The following is a 22,416-nucleotide window of genomic DNA, read 5'->3' as shown; positions in this document are numbered from 1 at the left end:
AAAGAAAAAAATAGATCTTAGAAGCTTCTAGAAACAAGTACAAATTTGGAAGGATCCATGCATGCAATAATCTCAAATTAATCTCTATAACATACCTCTTAATAGTATTAAGCAAAAACAACTTTCATGTACAAAACACATTATAGAGAATAAAGAACAAGAAACTTTTTTTATTTTTATTTTATTAATACTAATTAAAATCTATATTAGTTTGCTGACATACCTCCAACATTATTTATCGATTACAAAATAGTTTACGGACACAGATAATTTAACGTTGACCAAAATCAAGATTTAAGAATGTTTTACTAACAATTATTTTCTCAATGAGGGAGGGAGAGGGGGCATCGCCCCCCTCGATGTTGAATTATTGTATGAAAAATTGTGAGAAACTATAACAAACATGCCTTAAAGCCCTTCTCTATTTCCTCTCGGTCGAGGTTCTTTCCGATGAATACAATCTTGTTTACTCTCGGTTCTTCTGGACCCCACAATCTATCGGGTGAACCTTGAAATATATCGTGCACTCCCTGTAAAGTGTGAAAATGAATTGGATATTATAGCTCAAAAAATAATTTCAAGAACCATATTTTTAATTTGGTGGAAACATTTCTAGGTCTATAATACATTTTCCCCTTTAATATTAATAACAACAACGTCTCGTTTGATTGGTTAGATAATCCATCATTAACAATTATATCATTATTTGAGGTCTGGTTAGTCCAATAATTTTTCGAGTCAACCTACATGAATGAAAAGAATTGAGCCCTTTTGTTTGTATATTGGGACATTGTGTATTAGACGAGAAAAAATTAATATTTCCACTCAGAGAAACGAGAAAAATGTGGAATTACATATAATGTAGATATTTGTCACTCAGCAGAGAATCAACTGACCTGAAAAACAAATCGTTCGTTCATGCCATCAACAGATAGAAGGCCTTTCATTCGATATATATCCTCGCTTCTTTCTATCAAAAGGGTACCTAGCCACATGTTTGCCTGAAGAAAACAAAAAATCAAAAGTTAAAAAATAAAAATATAAAAAAATAAAAATATAAAAAAATAAAAAAACTCGAGAATAAGAAGACTGTGCAACTAACTTTTTCAAGATCCAAAGTCCCGTCACAGACTATGCTGACTGAAGAAACACCAGGGTCATGAGTATGGTCATGGGTATGGTGATCGTGATTTTCTGCATCAGTGTCCAATAAATTAGTATTCTCGTATATTGGATTAGTAATTTTATGTGTGTGTGTGTGCATATATATATATATATAGAATATGTTACGGTTAAGGATTAAAATTGAAGTTACCATGTTTATGGTCATCATGCTTGTGGTCATGATGGTGATGGTCATGCTCGGGATTATGACAATTATGGTCATGACAGTTATGGTCATGATCATGACTGTGACTGTCATGAACTTCCTTCGAGTGGTCAGCTTCGATAGCACTATCAATTCTGCACATATCTAATTAAGTTGAGACAAGTGTAAAAAACGGAATTGTATTATATCTAAACGTAGTTGCAAATCCACGTGCAAAAAGAAACAAATTTGGGGTATAGTATCATGCAAAACCGAAGGCATCGTGAAATTCAAAAATGGTGGTGCACCTTTCCAAGTCAAAGCCTCCAATACCAAGAACGTAATCCAAATCAACTTTTCCGTATTGAGTTCTCTTTAGTTGAGCCATACCATTTATGCTCTACGTCAAAGGGAAAAAAAGTTCTTTAGTAGCGATCTCCCGTAAAAAAAAAAAGAAAGGGAGAAGGGAGGAGGATGATAGTTAAATGGCAATGATGAGCTAACCTACCCTTATCCTTTCGATAAGAGGACCGACTGCCGGTTCGGGAACAAGATCAGTCTGTTATCAAAATTTCATGTAATTAGTCATTCCGAAGCAACACGAATGCAGTGATACAAAAATTTGCTCGAGAGAAATTTACCTTGTTAATTATGATGCGATCGGCATATGCAATTTGTTCAATCGCCTCATTGACGACACCTTCGGGTTTAATTTCATCAAGGTGAAAACGAACATGCTTAGCATCAACAAGTGTGACCACTCCATCGAGTTTCACATCGTTAAAAATCTGATCCTCGGCGTAAAATGTCTGAATAATCGGGGCTGGATTTGCTAATCCTGAAACGACGAGGTAGAATAAATACATCAAATTCGATATCACAATTATACAATCAAAACGAGTGGGAAAAGATACTCGTAGCAAAACTGATCAATTTTTAATAATTAAATCAATATTAATTACCTGTTGTCTCGATAACAATATGATCGAATTTTCCTTTCTTTCGACTAACTAATTCTCCAATCATTCTGACAAGATCGCCCCTCACGGTGCAACAGAGACACCCGTTGTTGAGCATAATAATGTCCTCAGTTCCAGCAGCTTTTGCGGCAACTAGTGAGCCATCAATGTCAACTTCACCAAACTGAAAGGAAAAAAAAACGAACAAGGCAATAGAAAGTTATTACAACCACACTCTAAATCGACTCCAAATAAGTTTTTTTTTTTTAATCTTTTAATCCCATCAAGAATCTAGACATTTCCAATTAGTCGAGCAGATTACACAGACGGCATTATACCTCGTTCTCGATGACAGCAATACGTTTCCCATGATCGGCGGTCAATATGTGGTTTAACAAAGTTGTCTGTCAAGCAATTAAAACACAAGTGAGAGGGTATATTAGTCAAGAATCAAAATTCAGTGCTGTAAGACACAAATTTAACAGAAATCAACATAAAGAACAAGATTAGATTTTTATTTTTATTTTCCCAACAATTAACATCTGGGAAAATCTTAAATTCAATATCACCATTATTTATCATATATTCAGTTTATCATATACTGCAAAATTGAACAAAATCCATAAATCCCATCTTCTAATTTGCAATTAAACAGAAAAAAAAAAAAAAAAAAAAAAAAAAAAAAAAAGAGAGGATAAAATTAGAGGAAAAAAAACCTTTCCAGAGCCCAAAAAACCAGTTATAATGGTGGCCGGGATTCTATTATCCGGAGGAATTTTAGTCACAGAATCAGAACTCTCAGCCTCCGGTGCTGACGTGGCCGCAGCTGAGACAGCGAACCGGCGGGAGAAACGCTTACTCGGCCGCTCCGAATATACAATCCTCGAACCACCATAGCTGGTACTGGTAAAAAACTTGCGGCTTTGAGCAAAAAAATTAGGTCTAGTTCTGTATAAGAAAAGGGAGGAATGAATAGATGAAATCGGTGAAGATTGGATTTTGGCGAAACCGAGAAATGAAGCGGCCATTTCCACGGAGAGTGAGGTTATGGACGCCATTTTAGGGCTCTGTTGAGGGTTTTGAGATTTTTTAGTGCGTGTACTGTGTGTGTAAATGAAGAAGACGGGGGATTGGGTTTTAATTAGAAATGTTTATTTTATTTTATTTTTATTTTATTTTTCCCGAAGGAGAAAACAATGTAGATAGTCAGATTATACGGTCTGATGAGTGTCAGACAGACATCCAAATGTAGCTACGTGCACAAAATGCACATTTATTATTTTAATTTTTTCTTAGAAAAAAAAATGTGATAATTTGGTAGATTTTAAAATTAGGGGTGCAAATCTGAGGGAATAGATCAAAAATGACTTTTTTGGAAGAAAAAAATCATATTAGTATGGAAGTAAAAGTAGGGTTCAAAAAAAATTGAAATGCAAAAGTTTACATTAGATTATAATCTATTGTTTAAAATTCGGTTATAATAAAAAATTTCACAATATTTTTCAAAATTTTGCAGGGAAAATAAAAAAAAGCTAAAAAAAGAGAGAATTTTATGTTATATTTTTCGTATAAAATATAACATAAAATTATTTGATTGAATTACAAAATCTATCATAAAATTATATTGTATATTTATAAAAACAATCAAATATTCGGAACCAAAATAGGATCGCAAATTGGAATTTTCAGTAATTTTATATACAATTCCGATTTCATTTCAAATAAATTTGAATATTCGGATATTTTCGGATCAGAACTGGCGGAATTTAAAAATTCCACTTCGATCCCCAAGTAGCACCATTTAATATTTTCAAAATTATAATCATACAATTGAAACATAAAACTTCCACATAAAATCTGATATTCATGAATGGTTTAATTCACTAATTATAAAAAAAAAAAAAAAAAAAAAAAGAAAAAGAGGATATTGTTGGTGTCTGGCTGCCACCTTTCGATAAAAACCTCTATCACTGGGTTATTATGATGAGGGAGCCGTCGGGGCCCGACCAAGTAGACTTCGCGTGCGACCGCAACTTCAGCATATGTCGGCCATATTGAAGATATATTCATATTTAAGAATAGCACAATCAAGTATAAACATCTTAAACAAAATTTATTAAAATTAATAAGCCTTTTCCTCCCAGATGTGGTAGGCGATATGTGCTCAAAAAATGCGGAATCAAATGAGGGTATTTTGGTCCAAGATGTCGTAGGCAATATGTGCTCTAAAACTCGGAATCAAATGAGGGTATTTTGGTCCACCGGGTGTCTCACCAGTCAACTTCCACGGTCGAGAATGAAGCTTTTTTTCGGAGCGGGGCGGGACCTCGGGTTTGGGATAGGAGTAGAACCACCCGAAGTACCAGCCATTGTAAAAACAGGAGGCGGAGGCGAAGTCGGACCGTCATCGTCATCGTCATCGGATGGAAAATCAGGCACCAGGAACTGATACTTCCGCTGAAAACATAGTCCTAGATCTACTCGTCCTCCTGCGAATCCATATGTGCATCTATATCCTGCTCGGGCTCAGCCAGATAAAAAATGAATCAAACTCTGTCACGGAGTTCTCACTAAAGGATATTTAAAAAAAAAAAAAAAAAAAAAAAAAAAAAAAAAAAAAGAAAGGATATGTTTGAAAAAGTACCGACAAATAGATAAACGGTGACCAAGGCACTAAGTAGTTTATCTGTGACAGTATGAAAGATATATATCATTAGTCAGTTTATCTAATAAAAAGAAATTCAGGCAAGAAACTTTGTAATCGCCATCACTGTAGAGTTTATGTGTGAACGTGCGAGGGGGTATAATAGTAATTACTTTATTCTACTAGTGGATTTCACTGTAGCTACTACTTATATTTTAACCCATATAGGGGTTATGTGCTCAAAATTGTAACTATAAGGGAGCTATGTGCAAAACAATTAAAACAACACTAGACGGGGTTATATGCTATTCACCTTGATTTTAAACTCGTGCAATTGAGGAGATGCCTTGATCAATGACGACAAAAAGAGAAGGCTTCGGCCAACTTGCGACACGATGCTCAATTCCAGCCGCTTGAGAGCGTGTAACTGAGGCAAAATCACAAGGAAAATTTTGTCTACCAACACTCTGAACAAAAAGAAAAGAACGGGGAGATGAAAACGACGGTAATTGCTAAGATTAGTTATTCGTTATACGACAGAAAATTAATGCACACCCTACCGCAGTATGAAGATTCAACACAAGCTTCACAAGTTGAGCTAAATAGCTCGAGTGTTTGTTGGGTTCGTAAACGAATGACTCAGAAAACACCCCACCAAGAGTTAGCTCGGAGAGATTAGGAACATTCTTGAATGGAAAACTACCGAGCTCGTTTCCTTCATACGTACATGACACAAGATTCTTAACAGATATAACCAGACTCTGAATGTTGCAACACTCGGATATTTCCAATACTTTGAGATACGGCAAAGGGTCAACAAATTTGACATCTTTTGTAGCAGCGGAGCCCCTTATGCATAGCTTCTCAATGTAAGGGCAAGAGTCTAGAAAATAACGAACCACCTCGTCCTCGATATCAACACTAACCAATCTAACGGATCTTAGAGAGAGAAAAACATTAAGGGATCTTAAGCACCAAACAAAAGACATGGACTTCTCATAAAGTGGCAAGAACTCGTTTAAGGGAAATTTTGTTAGCAGCTCAACAAGGTCGGGAAATTTATAGTTGCAAGGAGAGGCACCGGGAACCGACAAATCCAAATCAAACCTCTTTACTTTCTTATGCACAGCAAAAAGAACCCATTCACTAATGAAAGATGGATATCCAGCTTTAATTTTATTACAAAAACGAACTATCAGACTATCAACACTCGTACCCTGATGCAGATCGAGAACATGATTCACCAAGCTATTAAACTTGTACGTTTTCATTTTAGTTTTATTATAACTAATATAACTATCATCGAATCCCAGTACCGTTTTATTAGAACTAATATCCCTATCATCAAATTCCAGTACCTTTTTATTAGAACTAATATCCCTATCATCGAATTCCAGTACCCCATGTGTAAACATCCACAAATACCTCCATCTACGAGACAGAACGCTTTGTCCTACCAGCATCCTTAATGCTCATACAAGAGACAATCGCAATAAGTAAATCCTCAGGCAATTTATCAATCGCATTAGTATCCATACCGAGAGTATCGATTCCCTGTGCATAATCGTAAATATTAGTACTCGATCCAAGTATATATCACCACACACAAAAAAGCAAAATTAAAAAAAAAAAAAAAATTAAAAATTTAAATTATTTACCGCCTGTTTCCTCTTTCGTTTTCCATGGCTTTGTGTATCTGGGTCGGTTTTATGCTTGTTCATCTCCATCTACACAGGCTTCGTGAATCAATGCGGCAACAGATTATCCGGTTCCTAAATTGGGGTATTCTGAACAGAATTGAAATCGGATTCAAATTTTTAGGTCACCCGATTGAAAAAATTAGGTCACGGAGAATCTGAAATTTTCGTATTTATGTTTATTTATATGGTAAATTAACCGCCCCTGAGGTAAGGTATATTTACGAAACAACCCCCTTATGTTTTCATAATTACGTCTATCCCTTGAAATTTGTAAATTTATTACATTAACACCCTTTTGTATGGGGTGGATGTAAGAAATTTCCAAACTTTAGGGGTATTTATGTAATTTATAACAAATAAGGATTTTATTCGTAAATTAACTTTACCTCAAGGAGGTGGTTGTAATTTACCCTTATTTATATTAACTTAATTCTCAAAATTTAGGAAATAAACCATAAGCTCGAGAGAATAATTTGTTAATATAAATATGCAGTTTTTATTATTATTCATAAATCATTATCATAATTAATCATAAAGATAACTAATTTTAAGCCTTTATTTTTCTTTTTTTTTTCTTTTGAGAAATAATTTAAGCCTTTTACTAGTAGTTAACTATTGTGGAGTATCCACTATAGAGCACTTTTTTAGAATTAAAAAGAATAATAATAATATGAAAGAAAAGAAAAAACAATTGACTCATGGAGCCAGAATGCTTAATTAGTTGGTTCAACCATAACCACCAATATGCTAAAATTACTAAATCAACCTTCTTTAGGGCTAATAAGATTTGAATATTTATATAACAAAAAAATTTACATGCTAAAAGTTGTATTTCAATTATATTGACCATAAATCGACAATATAATGGAAAATCAAGTCACGTGTTACAATGCCTTTTTCGAATCCCTTGACAACGGTCGCTAGGTCGAGCTTGTCGTACATGGTTAACCTAATGTAGTTTACGTCTTTCGTATAATTTGTAAGCTATTATACGAGAGTGTAGATATAGACACGGCCATGAGCCGGTTTTGGGCCCGGAACCGGCTCGTTGACAAACCGGCCCGAACCGTTGACCGGTGAACCGGCCTATCGTTCCCGGGACGGGCCCGGTTCTATGAATTGGTGAACCGTGAAAAGCCGGGCCGGCCCGGCGATTCACCCGGATTTAAAAAAAACATAAAAAAAAACAAATAACGGCCGGTGAACCGGCCGTTATTTGCTATTTTTTTGAATTTTTTCCACCATTTTTTCTTATAAATACCCTCACACCCCATTTTTTCCTATAAAATTAAGTTAAAGTCCTTTTATTTATTTCCTTTTGTTTTCTTCCTATTTAAAAGTATTTATTTTAATTTATTTATCCATTAAGTAATTTTTTTTTTAAATATATATATAAATATAATTTTCTGGGCCGACTCGGAACCGGATTGAACCGGCGGGCCGACCCGGCCCGCCGAACCGTGCATATTATGGGCCGGTTCCGGTTCTGAAAAATGTGAACCGTGAACCGGTATGAAACGGCCCGGAACTGGCCCGAACCGGCCCATGGCCGTGTTTATATAGGTATACCCAATGCATCTACATGGTTGACTGCGAGTTATGTTTTTACAAAAAAAGAAAAAAAAAAAAAAAAAGAAAAGAAACATATGGTATTTCTTTGATTTCATTTTCCATTATATTGTCAATTTTCATTCCTATTTTTTCATTCCTAACAAAATTAAATTGTAATTAAAAAAAAAGTAGGTGCTGAAAATTGTCGTAGATAATCACTTGTAATAGCATACCAGTCGATAAGTTGTAGTAGTATATCAATGGATAATGCTAAGGCCTAAGCTTCGAAGTATTTGACAATTTTTAAGAAATATCTTAACTTTAGTAAAAATAAGTTATTGGAGAACTTTTAAAATCTTTATATATATTTTTTTTTTTTCTCTTAAACCCCACTTTTTAATTTAAATTTTTTATAATGATTAAAATTAAGTTATAAGTTCATTATTCGAACACTTTAAAAATTCTAAAAATATGACATAACAACTTATCAACTCTTGAAATAATTATCATAAGAATTTATGAGCTGTTTAAAGTAAGTTTAACCAATGAGATGAAATCAGTGTTAACCAATGAATGAAATCAATGTTAGTATTAAATGTAATGATGATTAGTACCGAGAATAAGCCCACTTAAGCCCCGAATAATTAACAATTTAAGAAATGTGCAGTCGTCGTGGATAATGAATGGCATTGCGTACGAAATCTTCCAACTGAAGTGGGCCCCACCCTGCCCCCCAATACGCATAAAAGCAAGCCCAATTATACCAATTATTTAAAATTAGCAATATCCCTTTTTTTAATAAAAATAATTACAATATCTAAAAAGGTGGGACCCACAGTAATATTTAACCCACCCGCTTTCGTCTTTTCTTATCGTATCATATAGGCTTAATTCCACTTTGCACCCTTGAAATATGCCATTTTGGCACTTTGCACCCTCGAAACAAATTAATAGCACTTTGCACCCTCGAAACACAATAAATCATTCACAATGCACCCTGAATTGAATAGTAAAGGCAATTTTATTTTTCATTGGTGTTTTTTTTTTCGGGGTGCAAAATAAAAAAAATAAATTGTTATTTTCTTGAACCCCCAACCTAATTTCGAGCGGACAAAGTGCGAAAAAATAAAAACTACACGGATTATTTAAAAAGCCTACATTTTCTTACAAAATAAAAAATAAAAAATAAGCTTTTATCACTAAATTATTCGATTGATGGAGCTTTTATGTAACTGTTTGAAAATATTAGGTGAAAATACTTGGAAGAAAATATGATTTTCAGATAACTTGATAACGAAATAGTTGAATGATTTTTTTTTCGTAAAATATTTGATTTTTGTTATAAAAAAAATTAATATATATATAAAATTTATTTTTATTTTTGAACTTTATAGTTTCAAAATGATTGATGAATAAAAAAAATATTTGAGATTTGGCATCCTAAAAAAAATACCACTAAAAATATTAAATTACATTTTTTAGCTTTAAAAATTCATTTGGGGTGCATTATGCATGATTTATTGTATTTCGAGGGTGCAAAGTGCTATTAATTTGTTTCGAGGGTGCAAAGTGCCAAAATGGTATATTTCAAGAGTGCAAAGTGGAATTAAGCCTATCATATATTAGCTATTTGTTTTCATCCGAAGCAGAAATCTCAACATGTCTCACCACCACGTGGCGGCCATCGCTAGGTTCGGAGTCAGGCTGGGGAGTCAGCTTCGTTCCCCCACTCCCGTGTACGCCTTGTATTTCATCTCGAGTTTCAGTTTTGGAGAGTTTATCATTTCTACTTGCTCCTTCTGCAACCCTTCCACTTTCCACTCTCTCTCTCTCTCTCTCTCTCTCTCTCTCTTCTTTCTCTCTCTAAACCACGCACACGCTTGTGTAAGTGTATAATCGCAATTATGGGAAAAACAAGGTTTGTTTTTTTTTTTTCTCTTAATTTCCCGTACTCTGCTTTTCGAAAAGCTGAAAACTTGTTCTCTTTTGGGTTTTTTTTTTTTTTTTTTAATTATTTTTGATGGATTTTTTCTTCAAGGAAAAATGTTTATATCGGGAAAATCGATGGTGATTTTAATATTTAGGAGTAGAATCATGAGTTTTACTCGATGAAAATGATCAATCGTTCGTGGATTAGAGTTTATACTGTAGTGGGTGATCTTACAACCCGTGATCAGAAAAGTTTAGGGTTTTGTTATTTGTCGATCAGAAATTTTTCTGTTGCAGTGAAGTTTTTAGTCCTAATCTTTCACTTCTGTGTTTATTTATTTATTTTTTCACTGTGAAATATGATTCAATTTTGCGCAGAGTGTAATTATTTTGTTACTGATCATGTGGGTTTTTAATATTCAATTTATGCACTGGGTGAGTTGACTCTGTTGCTACAATTAATATCTCTATATGGTTTGATGAATTAAATCGAAGGGCTTCACCGAAATCGGTTCGAGAAAAATTGGTCTACTTGTTGTACTCTAAACGAAACCTCGAATTGATATTCGTTACGTTCTCTAATTTTTTACAGGGTGATGCTGCATTTGTACCCTTGAACAACTGCACCTTCCTTGTGTGTGATTAAATTATGATATAGCAGAACAAAATGGGGGGAGCTTGTTCCAGAAAGCGGGACCCACTGGCCAACGAGGACACTTCGAACAGAGGAGGACCTTCCGGAAGATACACTAAAAGCAGTAGCTCGAAATGGCTCGGAACCTCGTTTTCTAGAGCTTATATGGACGCTATGCAGGGCAAGAGAAATCGCCCGTCTCTTATCAATTTGTGCATATACAAAATTCGCGAAGTATGTTTCGTTTTTTTTAATAGAAAAAAAGGCAAAAATAATTTAAAAGTTTAGTGACGAATGATTTAATTTTGTTTTTTGAAGGACATTAACAAATATAGCACATTCTCGATGCTGCCGAGGGATATAAGTCAGCAAATTTTCGACGATTTGGTCTATTCCCATTGCTTAACTGATTCTGTACTCGAAGCTTTTAGGGATTGTGCTCTTCAGGTACCGTAAATTGCTTCGTTTTTATTTATTTATTTTTATTTAATGGGAAAATAGTGTCATGAGGCAGTGGGTTGTCTTTCTTGCAGGATCTCAATTTGGGGGAGTATCCGGGATTCGACGACAGCTGGATGGATATTGTTTCTTCACAGGGCTCGTCTTTACTTTCTGTAGATCTTTCGGGTTCCGAAGTTACGGATTCTGGGCTAATTTATCTCAAAGAATGCAAAAATATTCAATCTTTGAATTTTAATTATTGCGACCTGATTTCGGACAAAGGGCTGGAACAGATCAGTGGTAAGAAAATCTTTTTCCTTTAATAATTTCAAGAATCAAGAATACATGTTCTTGAAAGTTAAAAAGGTTAACTTTATTTTGTAGGTCTGTCGAATCTGAATACGCTGAGTTTTAAACGAAATAATGCGATCACCGCACAAGGATTGAGTTTCCTATCTGGTTTAATTAACTTGATAAAGTTGGATTTGGAGAGATGTCCGAAGATTCAAGGAGGGCTCGTTCATCTTAAAGGTTCGTGTTAGTTCTCTCTCGTGATTAGTGACGTAATTTTCCGAAATATTTCTGAATTATTTCTTTCGCAGGACTTGAGAAGCTCGAGTCGCTGAATTTGAACTGTTGTAATTGCATAACTGATGCTGATATGAAAGCTCTCTCAGGTTAGCTTACCTCGTTTTCCGTTCACTAATTTCTTCACATGTTTAAAATGTTTGTCGTGTTCTTATTTCGGTCTAACCATTTATTTCGTGTTGCAGGGCTTACAAATTTGAAGTCGTTACAGATTGCATCAAGTAAGGTTACCGATAACGGTGTCACCTTTCTAAGAGGTATTTCCTCAATCTCTGTGAATTATTTTTCCCAAATAAAATTTCTAATTTCCCGATAATTTAATATTGCAGGTTTGAGCAAGCTTGCTCTTTTAAATATGGAGGGTTGCCCTGTCACTGCTGCATGTCTCGAGTCACTTTCAGGTTCGTTTTTTTCTTTTAATAATCATTTTCTTTTTCTATATTTTGTCTCGGCTTTCTGATATTCAGAAGTTATGTGTTTATTGCAGCTCTCGATGCACTGTTGTACTTGAATCTGAGCAGATGTAATTTGACGGACGATAAATGTGAAAATTTTTCAAGTAAGATATATTTGACGTTGGAATCTCGGTCGATAGAAGATATACGTATTTGCATTTTGTTCTTAATAAATGTTGGCATTTATTCTAATTTTTTTCACAGAGCTGCTGTCTTTGAAAGTACTGAATTTGGGATTCAACGAGATATCAAGTGCTATACTAGTTCACCTTAAAGGTAAAATTTTGTCCGGTAATTATGAATTAATTACCCCATTAATCCCAAATTGTGTACGAAATTTTAATTTCGTACTAAATTTGATATTATTTTTTCGTGTCACAGGTCTCACCAAATTGGAGAGCTTGAACCTCGATTCTTGCAAGATCAACGATGAAGGGATGGTTCATCTTGCAGGTTTCATTTTCGTCTTTTTTCTTTTTCTTGGTATTATATAAAACGTGTTTTCACAATTTTGTATTACAGGTCTATCTTGTCTGAAATACTTGGAGTTGTCTGATACAGAAGTTGGAAGCAGTGGTTTACGTCATCTATCTGGTTAGACAACGAACCCTTTTGCAACTATTCCGATTTTTACAAGAATAATATAAATATTTATTCAATTTCTCAAAAGAATAACTGTTTTTTTTAATATTAAATTGCAGGTTTATTGAATCTTGAAAGTTTGAATCTTTCGTTCACCATAGTTACTGACGGTGGATTGAAGAAGTTGTCTGGATTATCATCTCTAAAATCCCTCAATTTGGATGCTCGTCAAATTACAGACGCTGGACTTGCTGCTCTTACGAGTAAACTTCTTCGATTTATTTAATTTGATCTTTTATAATTCAATCACACAAGCATTTAATTATCTATATTTATTTAATTTTGCAGACTTGACTGGATTGATGCATCTTGATCTCTTCGGAGCACGAATTACCGATTCTGGAACCAACTGTTTGCGATGTACGCTAACAACTTCAATTAATCTTTCTTTTTTTTAATTATTATTAATTATTAATTTTAATTCATCATCCTCATTTTGTTTTATTAGCTTTCAAGAAACTGCTTTCCTTGGAAATCTGCGGCGGCGGATTAACCGATGAAGGTGTAAAGAACATTAAAGATCTCACATCATTAACACTGCTGAATCTATCCCAGAACAACCACTTGACCGACAAGAGTTTGGAATTAATTTCCGGTACTTAATTTGTTAATTTAATATTTTATAGTATAGATTTCATTGTTTATCGGTTAAATCAGACACATGATTTTTTTTTGCAGGACTCACGCAATTGGTATCTCTAAACGTGTCGAACTCTCGTGTCACGAATAATGGTTTGCAGCATCTGAAATCACTCAAGAATCTGAAATCGCTCACATTGGAATCTTGTAAGTTGAATGCTGATGATATGAAGAAGTTTCAATCGACTCATCTCCCTAATCTTGTCAGTTTTAGGCCCGAATAGAAATTACTAGGGTGGGGCCCGAGTCGGGGGGTCAATGCATGCATGCATGTATATATATATCGTCTATCTACCAAAGTGTACATATTGGGAACAAGAAAGTTTGCTACTCGTCTTTTATTTACGTGCCACATGCGAAGTCTTTCTTTCCTATCTCTTATAGGAGAGAAAATGTATATAACGACTTCCTTTGGCGTTGGTTTCGAATTAAGTTTCTTTTCTTGTGGAGTTTGAGAGAAACATGGTCGAGTCAAGAACATATATGTATATTAATAAATGTTGGATTGGCGGTGATTGCTATGTGTATAAAGTATAAACGAGTCCTGCGTTGGATTTTTTATCGTCTTGTTTATATGTATATGGTCTTGTACTCTTTGTTTGATTGTGCATCGTTATTTGCTGGGCAAATTACGACCACTCCCTGAGGTAATGTCAAATTACAGAAAAATGCAAATTACAGAAAAACCCCGTTTGTTTTGGTAATTACATGCTCCCCTTCAATTATGTGTTGTTTTATACGACCATCTTTACGGTGTCAAATTTACCTACTGAGGAATTACATTTTTTAGGGTAAATTACATGGTCAATTTACGAAAAAATCTCTCTTCTTTGTATAATTATATATACCCACTCAATTATGAATTTTTCTTACACATCTACCCTTATGGTGTCAAATCCAACATAATCATTTAGATTTCGTGGAATGTGCTCTAGTTTCTACTCGTTTTGTGTAAAAATATAGTTTCTGATGCACTACAATTTGATATATATATATAAGCCAAAAAACACATCTTATGATCATCTTGCTTCAAGTTGTGGAACTCAAATGGGATAAAACGGGTACAAAAGTGATAATATCCCATATAATCTCGAAGATTTCACTAAATTTAAAACCTTAAGGGTGGACGTGCAAGAAGATTTATAGTTGATGGGTGATTGTAACAGGAGGGGGATTTTCGTAATTTGATCATACCCCAGGGGTGGTTGTAATTTACCCTTTTTTTTAAGACAACACATAGTTAATTTAAGTGTAGTGTTTATAATTACCCAAACAATAGGGGTCTTTCTGTAATTTGATAATTATTCTAAGGGGTGAAAATTGCCCTTGTTACCATGCAACAGTAATCATCATGACAAATATTACCATGTAACAATAATCACTAAATATTTAATTTACGAGTACTTGCAATAAGCCCAAAGTAAAATGAATTAATCGTCTAATAAATAAATAAATAAAAACTCCTACAAGCATTTCATCTTACATCACCCAAACTGCCAGTGAACTTAGCCTGAGTTAATTACATATCCAAAGACAGATACAAATAAGAATATGTGGGGAACAAAATGCCAGTCATAATAATTTACACGTGTTTTCGACACAAGTTTTCCTTTCATAAATTCGGGGAGGAAGAGAGACTCTAATATATTTTCCTCGAGAGCAGCTATTTCGTTTCGTCTTTTATATCGAACCAGCATAGAATTAAATTAATGAAAACGTTAGATATTATCAAATGGTTGAGATCATCTTTGAGGCTGATCCGAACCCGACCCGCCACCAGCTGGAGCGGATGACGGAGCATTGCTCGACGACCCGTTTTCTACAGGTGGCGTTAGGCCCCATTTGCCTTCGGATTCCAGCGGTTCGAAAACATGAACCGAACCGTCTGATAAACCCAATGCAAATTGATTTGGTTCTTGCGGGTGTGCAGCAATTACGAGCGGGTGCACATTTGAACTGTTTCACAATAAATAAATAATTACAATCACACCCGAGACTAATATTCTTGGGAAATAAAGATTTATGTTATTTGATGGTGCCGTAAAGTGGGGAAATGTTTAGACGGTGACATATCTTTCTTAGGGGTAAAAATGTAATTATCCAAAGAAAACTATTTATCTGGTATTTTACCTCCCAACCAAATAGGAAAATCTATTTTACCTATTTCTTTCATCATTTCACTTATTTAGCATTTTCCTTGATCCAAACAGAGCCCAAACGGCATTACGGAGGGATTCAAAAACATAAAAAAGAATCGCAACTTTATTATTATCATTATTATATTATGAGAGAGACTTGCCTGATATTCGGTGAGAGATAAGCTGAAGGATTGATACGGCACCGCAAACGAAGCTGCGCAGCTGTGAATACACACACAGTCGAATCTAAGAAACTAGCATAAACCAGCTGGCTATCACACGAGAATGTCGCGTGGGATATCGGAGCAGTAGATTCTCGTGGGGCCCACTGGAAAAACAAAAACAATAATATATAAGATATCGACATTCAACATATATATCAAGTCTAAAAAGGCTTTGCTGCGACAAAATTACCTGCTTTACACATTCTAACTTTGTTGTTTCGTATATAGCAAGTTGTGTCTCGTGTACGACCAAAAAGTGAAGCTGGTCCTGATGGAACTGTACTCGAGTTTCCGATTGTGCCCCTGGCGACCTTCCGGAAGGTAGTTGCAAGAATCTCGATTTCTGCTTCTCCCACCCATCCGAATTCCATACACAAAGCTGGCGAGAGAGAGAAAAAATAAATTCAAATAAATGGAAATCAGAAGATTTTTCATTTTACATTGTCTTGGATAAAAAAATGCTGAAATAAGTTTAATACCTGAGCATCAGCTCCCGACGAAACGAGCACATTCAACACATGTGAGAAAGCAAGGCCCGTTATTCTTTTAGAGTGCCCTTTAAGCTTGCTTTTTACCTGCACGATAAAGAATCGAGTAGAATGAATAATGTGCCTTGAACTATATTTTGAATGATAATTAAGTAATTTAGAGTTACCTCATCTACTCGAACGTTATATATTTGAATAGTGGAATCATCCATTCCGATTGCGATTATATTATTATCTTGAGGGTGGAAGGCTAAGAACGTTGCCGCCGGTGGAGGAGGCATGAAAGTCGTCATTGTCTGCACATATTCATCGGGATTAAATTATTAAATTAAATGCGTGAGAAGAAATAAGAGCTATAAAGGGAATGAATTTTTTATTAATTTATTTATTCCTCCCATCGATTCATTATTATACCTTGAATGTCATCATATTGAAGAGAGAGATCTTTCCTCCGGATGCTGACATCACGTACGAGTCGTTTTTGGACAAAGCAAAGCAAGGGACAGCTTCCTCGGGACTTGTGTCGGCTACGTCATTTGTCATCAAAATGCCGCTCGACGGTTGCCACAGTTGAGGCGAAACAGTAGCGGTTGCCTACAGAAATGATAATTTTTTTTAAATTCCATTGGTTTTATAATGTGTGTATATATATATATATATATATTCATTTCTTTATTTGTAATTAAATTAATATTTTATTTCTTACCTTCCCGTTTGAGTTACGGTCGCTTCGTTGCCATTTCCAGAGTAAATGGACTGCGTTTGAAGCTAATGCGAGTATAGCATTGCCTGAGTTTGTATATATCAGTCTCGATATCTGATAGAATAAACGTAAGAAAGAAACTTGTTAGAAAAATGCAAGCATATAGGCAAATTGGCACAGACAAGAAGTACATCTTCCGGATGAATGAAATGAAGAGAATAAAAAGAGAATATACCTTTGTTACTCTTAGATTCTCCGGGAGCTTCAAGGACCGGCACTGAGATGGTTCGTTAATTTCACTGAGCTTCCAAATCTTCGATTTATCATTAGTTTCTTCTATTATTCTTGGTTTTACATCTCCAAGATTTCTTGTATCTCCGTTCTGCAAAAATCAAACACATTACTCACTCAATTGATGAATGACAAAAAAAAAAATAATAATAATAATAATAACAAGTAACACAAACCATAGCAGAGATTCCAACAGAAGACGGCACCCTGTCTGTAAGTCCTGCACTACTTGCTACACTGGCAGATATTGGGTTTACAGTAGGCTGCAAGGTGATTGGTCACAAAAATTAAAACCCGAAAAAAAAAAAAAAAAAAAAAAAAAAAAAAAAAAAGGAATTTTTATTTTTTCGCTGTAAAGATGCTACCTTTGCAGCCTCAGATGTTCTCGAAGCATCGAAAGCAATATTCTCAAACGTGCGAAGTAACCTAAGACCATCGTTGTTCGCCAAAACTTTGATTCCATTCTCATTAGCGGAAATAGCCAATAGGCTTCCATCTTTATTGAACCGAATACGTGGGCTCGCCTTCAATTCACACAAATAAAAAAAAAAAAAAAAAAAAAAAAAAACGAACACTTTAGACATACAATTTTTCCAACGCATGTTTAAAACACGTGTAGTTTTTAAAATCTAAAAATAAAATATAATAATACTCACAGGAAGACCACCATCAGCCTCACTACTGGTCAAAAGCTGAGTGTTGTCCATATCCCAGAATTTAATCGAAAAATCATCGCCAGCTGCCAAAAACCTATTCTTAGTCGTATCGAATTGGACAACACCTAAAGATCTTTTTCTAAACCCTTGATAAGTTCTCTTCACCGCTCCTTCACTTTCGTTCCACTCAACAATGTGCGACTCTCCGTCTTTACTTGTCCCACAAGAGAAAAGCCTGCACCAAGAAAAAAATATTATTACATGGTCAAGAAAAAAAAAATCAAATAAAAATTTGGATATTTTTATTACCGTGTTCCATCGGCACTGTAGGCCATGGTAGTGCACCATCGACCAGGGGCATCATAGTCAACTCGAGACCCTAAATTGTCGTACAGCCATGCCTTAATCTTTCCGTCTAATGCTGTTGAAAATATAAACTGAAAAAAAAAAAAAAAAAAAAAAAAAAAAAAACCAATGTCAATATTTTGGTCCATCTTATAATTATAATTTCCGGAAATGCAATTAATCCTCACCTGAATATTCTCTTTGTGATGAGGGCAGACTGAGTAAACAGGGGCCTCGTGACCTTCGAAAGTGTATTGTTTGGTACCGGTTGTGGCATCCCAAACCTAGAAAATTGCACAGATAAGCGTAAGTAAAATTTGTACTTTTCACCTACATATAAAAGCTCGGTGCAAAAATAAAATAATAATAATAATAATTAAAAAAAAAAAAAGAAAAGAAAAGAATTATGTATTTAAAAAATTTACCTTGATAAGCTTGTCATCTCCACAGGTAATCACAGAGAGCTGCTTATTGGGGTGGGAGAATGCAAGATCGTTTACTCCTCCAACATGAGCATCAATCTAAAATAAATATTAATCATTAGCAAATTATGAAATATATTCCGACCAAAAACCGGTGAAGCTAAGATATATAATAATTGAAATATACCTCCAAGTGCTGACGAACATCGTCGTTACCATGATATGAATAAATCTGTATGAGGTGTCTTGAATATGCAACACCTGTTCAGAAGGAAAAAAACGAGTGGTATTAGAAAAGTTCTTTAGTAATTTTTGCATTTAATTAATTGTCGAGATATTTAATTAAGGCCTAATTACCAAACAAAGATCCATCGGGGCTCCAAATGACGCGATTAACAGAAACACCAGGATCTTTCACCAGACCAGCCTGTATTCAGTAGATAAAAAACTTTTCAAGATATAGTCTGAATATCAGATTGAAAATGTATTTCATTTTAAACAGAATCGAGTAACAAAAAATAAATGTGGGCGCACCTGTAAAGGCATAGTACACGCGCTCAAATCCCAGACTTTGAAGTTCCTCTGAACAAGTCTTTCTCTCGAACCGACTTCCCACAGTCCAATATCTCCAACATTCGTGCCAACTGAGTTATTTTTAACAAAATTTATATCATTCAAGAAAACGTCAATGAACAATTTTTTTTTATAGAAGTTATATCATTTATTCGTAAAACAATAACCAACCGAGAAGAAGAGTCTGTTGAATAGGATGAAAATCCATGCTCATGGGCGAAGACCCTTGGTTCAAAACCCTTCCAACTGTCTTAGGCAAATCATCCGGTGCATTAAAACTCTGGCTATGTGCATGCGCGGGAAAAGATACCGGCATAATATTCACAGGTAGATTCACCTTCATATAATAGATTAAAGATCAGAATAAAAAAAGCAATCTTTTAAACATTATTATCTTCCATATATATATATGTATATTTATACCTCGTCGGTAAGCCCCAAAGGCCTAGTTCTTTTACTCGCATGTTCAGAATCACCGGACGGAAAATCAACAGAAGCATTGGTCGGTGGAGTCCTCGGATGCTTAAGAGCAGCTACAAAAATCCCAACAAGAAAAAGAAATAAGTATTTCAATTGACAGCACTAATTTTATTTCCAAAAATAAAATGCGGTAGATCTCCACATACATATATTGAATTCTCGACCAGGCATTGCAGGTCCACCAAGACCTAACGGTGCACCGGAAACCGCCGGATGAGTGGCGGTCGGTGGATTGGACATCCAACCAGCTAGCGGTGCTGGTACAGGTGCTGGAGCAGGCTGAAATGGCTGTCGGTGTAACAAAAACGTCACATTAAGTTAGTGCTAAAAGACAACTCACAAGAGAAGCTAAATAACTAGAAAAAGACACATACATGTGCACCCAATGGAGGGAAGCCACCTGGCTTTTGCACTGGACCTCCAAGCAAGGGATTATTCGCCGGAGAGGGTGCACGTGCACCGTTTTGTTGGCCGCACGAATGATCCACGAAAAGGGTTTTAATATCTGGATTTGGCCTCGGATTTTTACATAGTTGGTGCTGCCAGTTTAAGCTGCATATGCATAAAATAGACCCAATATAAAGTCTTATTAAAAGCCAATTCAAGAAAATAGTTTCCCTTTTTACATCAACATTGAAGAGTGTCTACCTTTGATTGATGAGTGTACGCAGCCTCGAATTCTTGAGATTTGGGAACTGTAACTTGTCCCGAAATAAAGGGTTTGCCTCAATTAGCTTCTTTAGTTCCACAAGCATAATGGCTCGTGCGGATTTCGTATCTCCGTATTTCGATAGCTGCTCGTTTTCCCTAATCAAGAAAATAACTCAGCTTAGAAAAACAGTATACTACTCCCCCACCAATTAATAGCAATTTGCCATTAAAATACCTGAAATTCTCTAATGTCAAGAGCTGAGTTATCTCCTTAAAAAGGTCTTCGTTAAAAGACGCAAACACTTTAAGATCCTTTACTAGGATGTCGACCGCTTTCGACCGGTCGTGCCTATACATAACAAGATACTTCTAATGTAAGAAACGAAAATTGAAAATTAAATTTTTGTTTTCAAGAACCAATTTATAATCTAATCTCACTTGTCCAATGCTTCGAGGTACTTTTGCTTCCGAATTTCAAAAAAGATCTTCATCGAGTAGCGATTGTCGTCCACTTTAGTGAAACCCGAGAGGTACTTTTCTACCTCCTCCCAGTTCCCATTGTGCACTTCATCTTCGAAATACTTCATATTGAAGAAGAATCCAGATTCTTGCTCGAGCCTATCATTAGCAACGATACATTAATTACATTAAATTCAAAGCAAAGCGCCCATCATTACTGCATAGTCACCACCACAACAAGACAAAAAAAAAAATTAAGTTCGGACATAATACAGAGACATGAATTAAAACCTACTTGTGAACGGTCTCTTTGAACTTCTCTTCATCGAGGAACTGTAAGATCAAGAACACGAGTTCTCTACTGAGAGAAGACATTCCGAAGAACTCCTCTCCTTTCAAACCCACAAAGGGAATAATTCAAAAGCAAATATAGCAGCAGATCTGTGAAGAAACCCACAAAGAAAATAATTAAATAAAAATCCCAAGAGCAAAAAAAAAAAAAAAAACAATAAATGAAAAAGGGTCAGCTACCACTAGCCTTATTTAATTGTCGAACTAAAGCCTCAATTTAATTATTGCTTGACACAAGCTTCAAAACTCATTTTATATATATAAATAAATAAATAAAAAACATAATACTGAAATTGAACAATGAATTATTATTACCTAAAATTAAAGCAAAAAAAAAAAAAAACCTGAACGATTATACTGATCTTGAATCAACAGAAATGGGAGGAAATTAACACAAGGGTTTGAGCATGCACCGACAAAATAAGGGCTAATTAGAGAGATCAAATAAATCAAAGCAGCTTTAAATGGAATCCTAGATGCAAATAAAAGGGGAAGCAGAAAAGAAAAATAGAAAAAGCAAAGTGGAGATTATTATGTGTGTGTTGAATACTCAGTGAAGAAAAGTAGAGCTAAAAAGAAAGCAGAAAAATAAAATAAAAAAAATTAAATTAAATTAAAAAACAGTTCTTCGAAAGTAAATATTCCAGAATATATGTAAACACATCCGCTATTTCTATATATATATATATATATATATATCGACAGAGAGAGAGAGAGAAGGGTTTACTTGAGAGAGAGAGAGATCGATCGCTGGAGAGAGAGAGAGACGAGGGAGGTCGGAGTAGAGAGAGAAAATGAGGTTTTGGTTTCTCTCTCTTCACTTTGATACCTATCTATCTATGAAGGTGGGAGATTGTGAGTACATGTATATATACTAGCGACATGTGGGGGGTGGTTTCTCTCTCTAGACTTTCTCTCTCTACTCTATCGTTGGAGAAAGGGAAAAAAAATAAAAATAAAAAAGGAAATATATATAAAATATATAAACTACGACATTACTTGCAGGAAATTTAAGTGATTTTTTTAGGAAGGGGCAACTCAGAGATGGAGATAAGCGGAACTGCTTATCATTTCGAAAGTTATGATAGGTAGCTGAGGTGATCAGAGGTTAGTGATAGGTTATCGTTTATGTACAGTCAACGTG

The 22,416-nt window shown here is 35.0% G+C and overlaps 4 protein-coding genes across 5 annotated transcripts; 1 reads left to right on the top strand and 3 right to left on the bottom strand.

Moving 5' to 3' along the window:
• Window positions 1–150: 150 nt before the first annotated feature.
• Window positions 151–3,537, bottom strand: PTAC17 (plastid transcriptionally active 17). The gene is made up of 10 exons (XM_013001231.2): window positions 2,985–3,537; window positions 2,607–2,672; window positions 2,272–2,452; window positions 1,951–2,147; window positions 1,818–1,868; window positions 1,618–1,709; window positions 1,316–1,464; window positions 1,103–1,194; window positions 897–1,001; window positions 151–530 (listed from the first exon to the last, which is right to left on the bottom strand). Exons 1-10 carry the CDS (start codon window positions 3,324–3,326, stop codon window positions 393–395), a joined length of 1,413 nt encoding a protein of 470 aa, XP_012856685.2. The 5' UTR covers window positions 3,327–3,537; the 3' UTR covers window positions 151–392.
• A 1,306-nt stretch (window positions 3,538–4,843) lies between these two features.
• Window positions 4,844–6,712, bottom strand: LOC105975496 (uncharacterized). The gene is made up of 4 exons (XM_088823035.1): window positions 6,571–6,712; window positions 5,473–6,466; window positions 5,226–5,379; window positions 4,844–4,954 (listed from the first exon to the last, which is right to left on the bottom strand). Exons 2-3 carry the CDS (start codon window positions 6,373–6,375, stop codon window positions 5,233–5,235), a joined length of 1,050 nt encoding a protein of 349 aa, XP_088679161.1. The 5' UTR covers window positions 6,376–6,466; window positions 6,571–6,712; the 3' UTR covers window positions 4,844–4,954; window positions 5,226–5,232.
• A 3,171-nt stretch (window positions 6,713–9,883) lies between these two features.
• On the top strand, window positions 9,884–14,052 carry LOC105975961 (Leucine-rich repeat family protein). Its single transcript, XM_013001224.2, has 16 exons — window positions 9,884–10,081; window positions 10,685–10,960; window positions 11,045–11,173; window positions 11,260–11,467; window positions 11,552–11,698; window positions 11,770–11,844; window positions 11,941–12,012; window positions 12,085–12,156; window positions 12,243–12,314; window positions 12,415–12,486; window positions 12,592–12,663; window positions 12,733–12,804; window positions 12,912–13,055; window positions 13,141–13,212; window positions 13,301–13,447; window positions 13,531–14,052. The coding sequence occupies exons 2-16, from the start codon at window positions 10,760–10,762 to the stop codon at window positions 13,713–13,715; spliced, it is 1,740 nt and encodes a 579-aa protein (XP_012856678.2). The 5' UTR covers window positions 9,884–10,081; window positions 10,685–10,759; the 3' UTR covers window positions 13,716–14,052.
• An 860-nt stretch (window positions 14,053–14,912) lies between these two features.
• On the bottom strand, window positions 14,913–22,344 carry LOC105975754 (protein TOPLESS). 2 transcript variants are annotated; one of them, XM_013000982.2, is made up of 26 exons: window positions 22,000–22,344; window positions 21,217–21,362; window positions 20,901–21,080; window positions 20,698–20,811; window positions 20,460–20,618; window positions 20,186–20,363; window positions 19,958–20,099; window positions 19,755–19,864; window positions 19,503–19,668; window positions 19,293–19,402; window positions 19,116–19,185; window positions 18,946–19,019; window positions 18,762–18,857; window positions 18,525–18,620; window positions 18,301–18,428; window positions 17,992–18,226; window positions 17,701–17,859; window positions 17,512–17,598; window positions 17,280–17,426; window positions 17,048–17,158; window positions 16,756–16,935; window positions 16,509–16,637; window positions 16,333–16,428; window positions 16,044–16,232; window positions 15,791–15,957; window positions 14,913–15,447 (listed from the first exon to the last, which is right to left on the bottom strand). In XM_013000982.2, the coding sequence occupies exons 2-26, from the start codon at window positions 21,294–21,296 to the stop codon at window positions 15,234–15,236; spliced, it is 3,417 nt and encodes a 1,138-aa protein (XP_012856436.2). In that variant the 5' UTR covers window positions 21,297–21,362; window positions 22,000–22,344; the 3' UTR covers window positions 14,913–15,233. The 2 variants fall into 2 exon arrangements, with proteins under 2 accessions (XP_012856436.2, XP_088679159.1); XM_088823033.1 differs by lacking the exon at window positions 22,000–22,344 and adding an exon at window positions 21,617–21,945.
• Between the last annotated feature and the right edge of the window lie 72 nt (window positions 22,345–22,416).

Source organism: Erythranthe guttata, chromosome 9 (assembly GCF_056151865.1).
Source record: "Erythranthe guttata isolate IM_541 chromosome 9, IM_541, whole genome shotgun sequence".
NCBI lineage: Eukaryota > Viridiplantae > Streptophyta > Magnoliopsida > Lamiales > Phrymaceae > Erythranthe > Erythranthe guttata.
The sequence above is the reverse complement of the archived record's forward strand: the minus strand, read 5'-3'. Positions and strand labels throughout refer to the sequence as shown.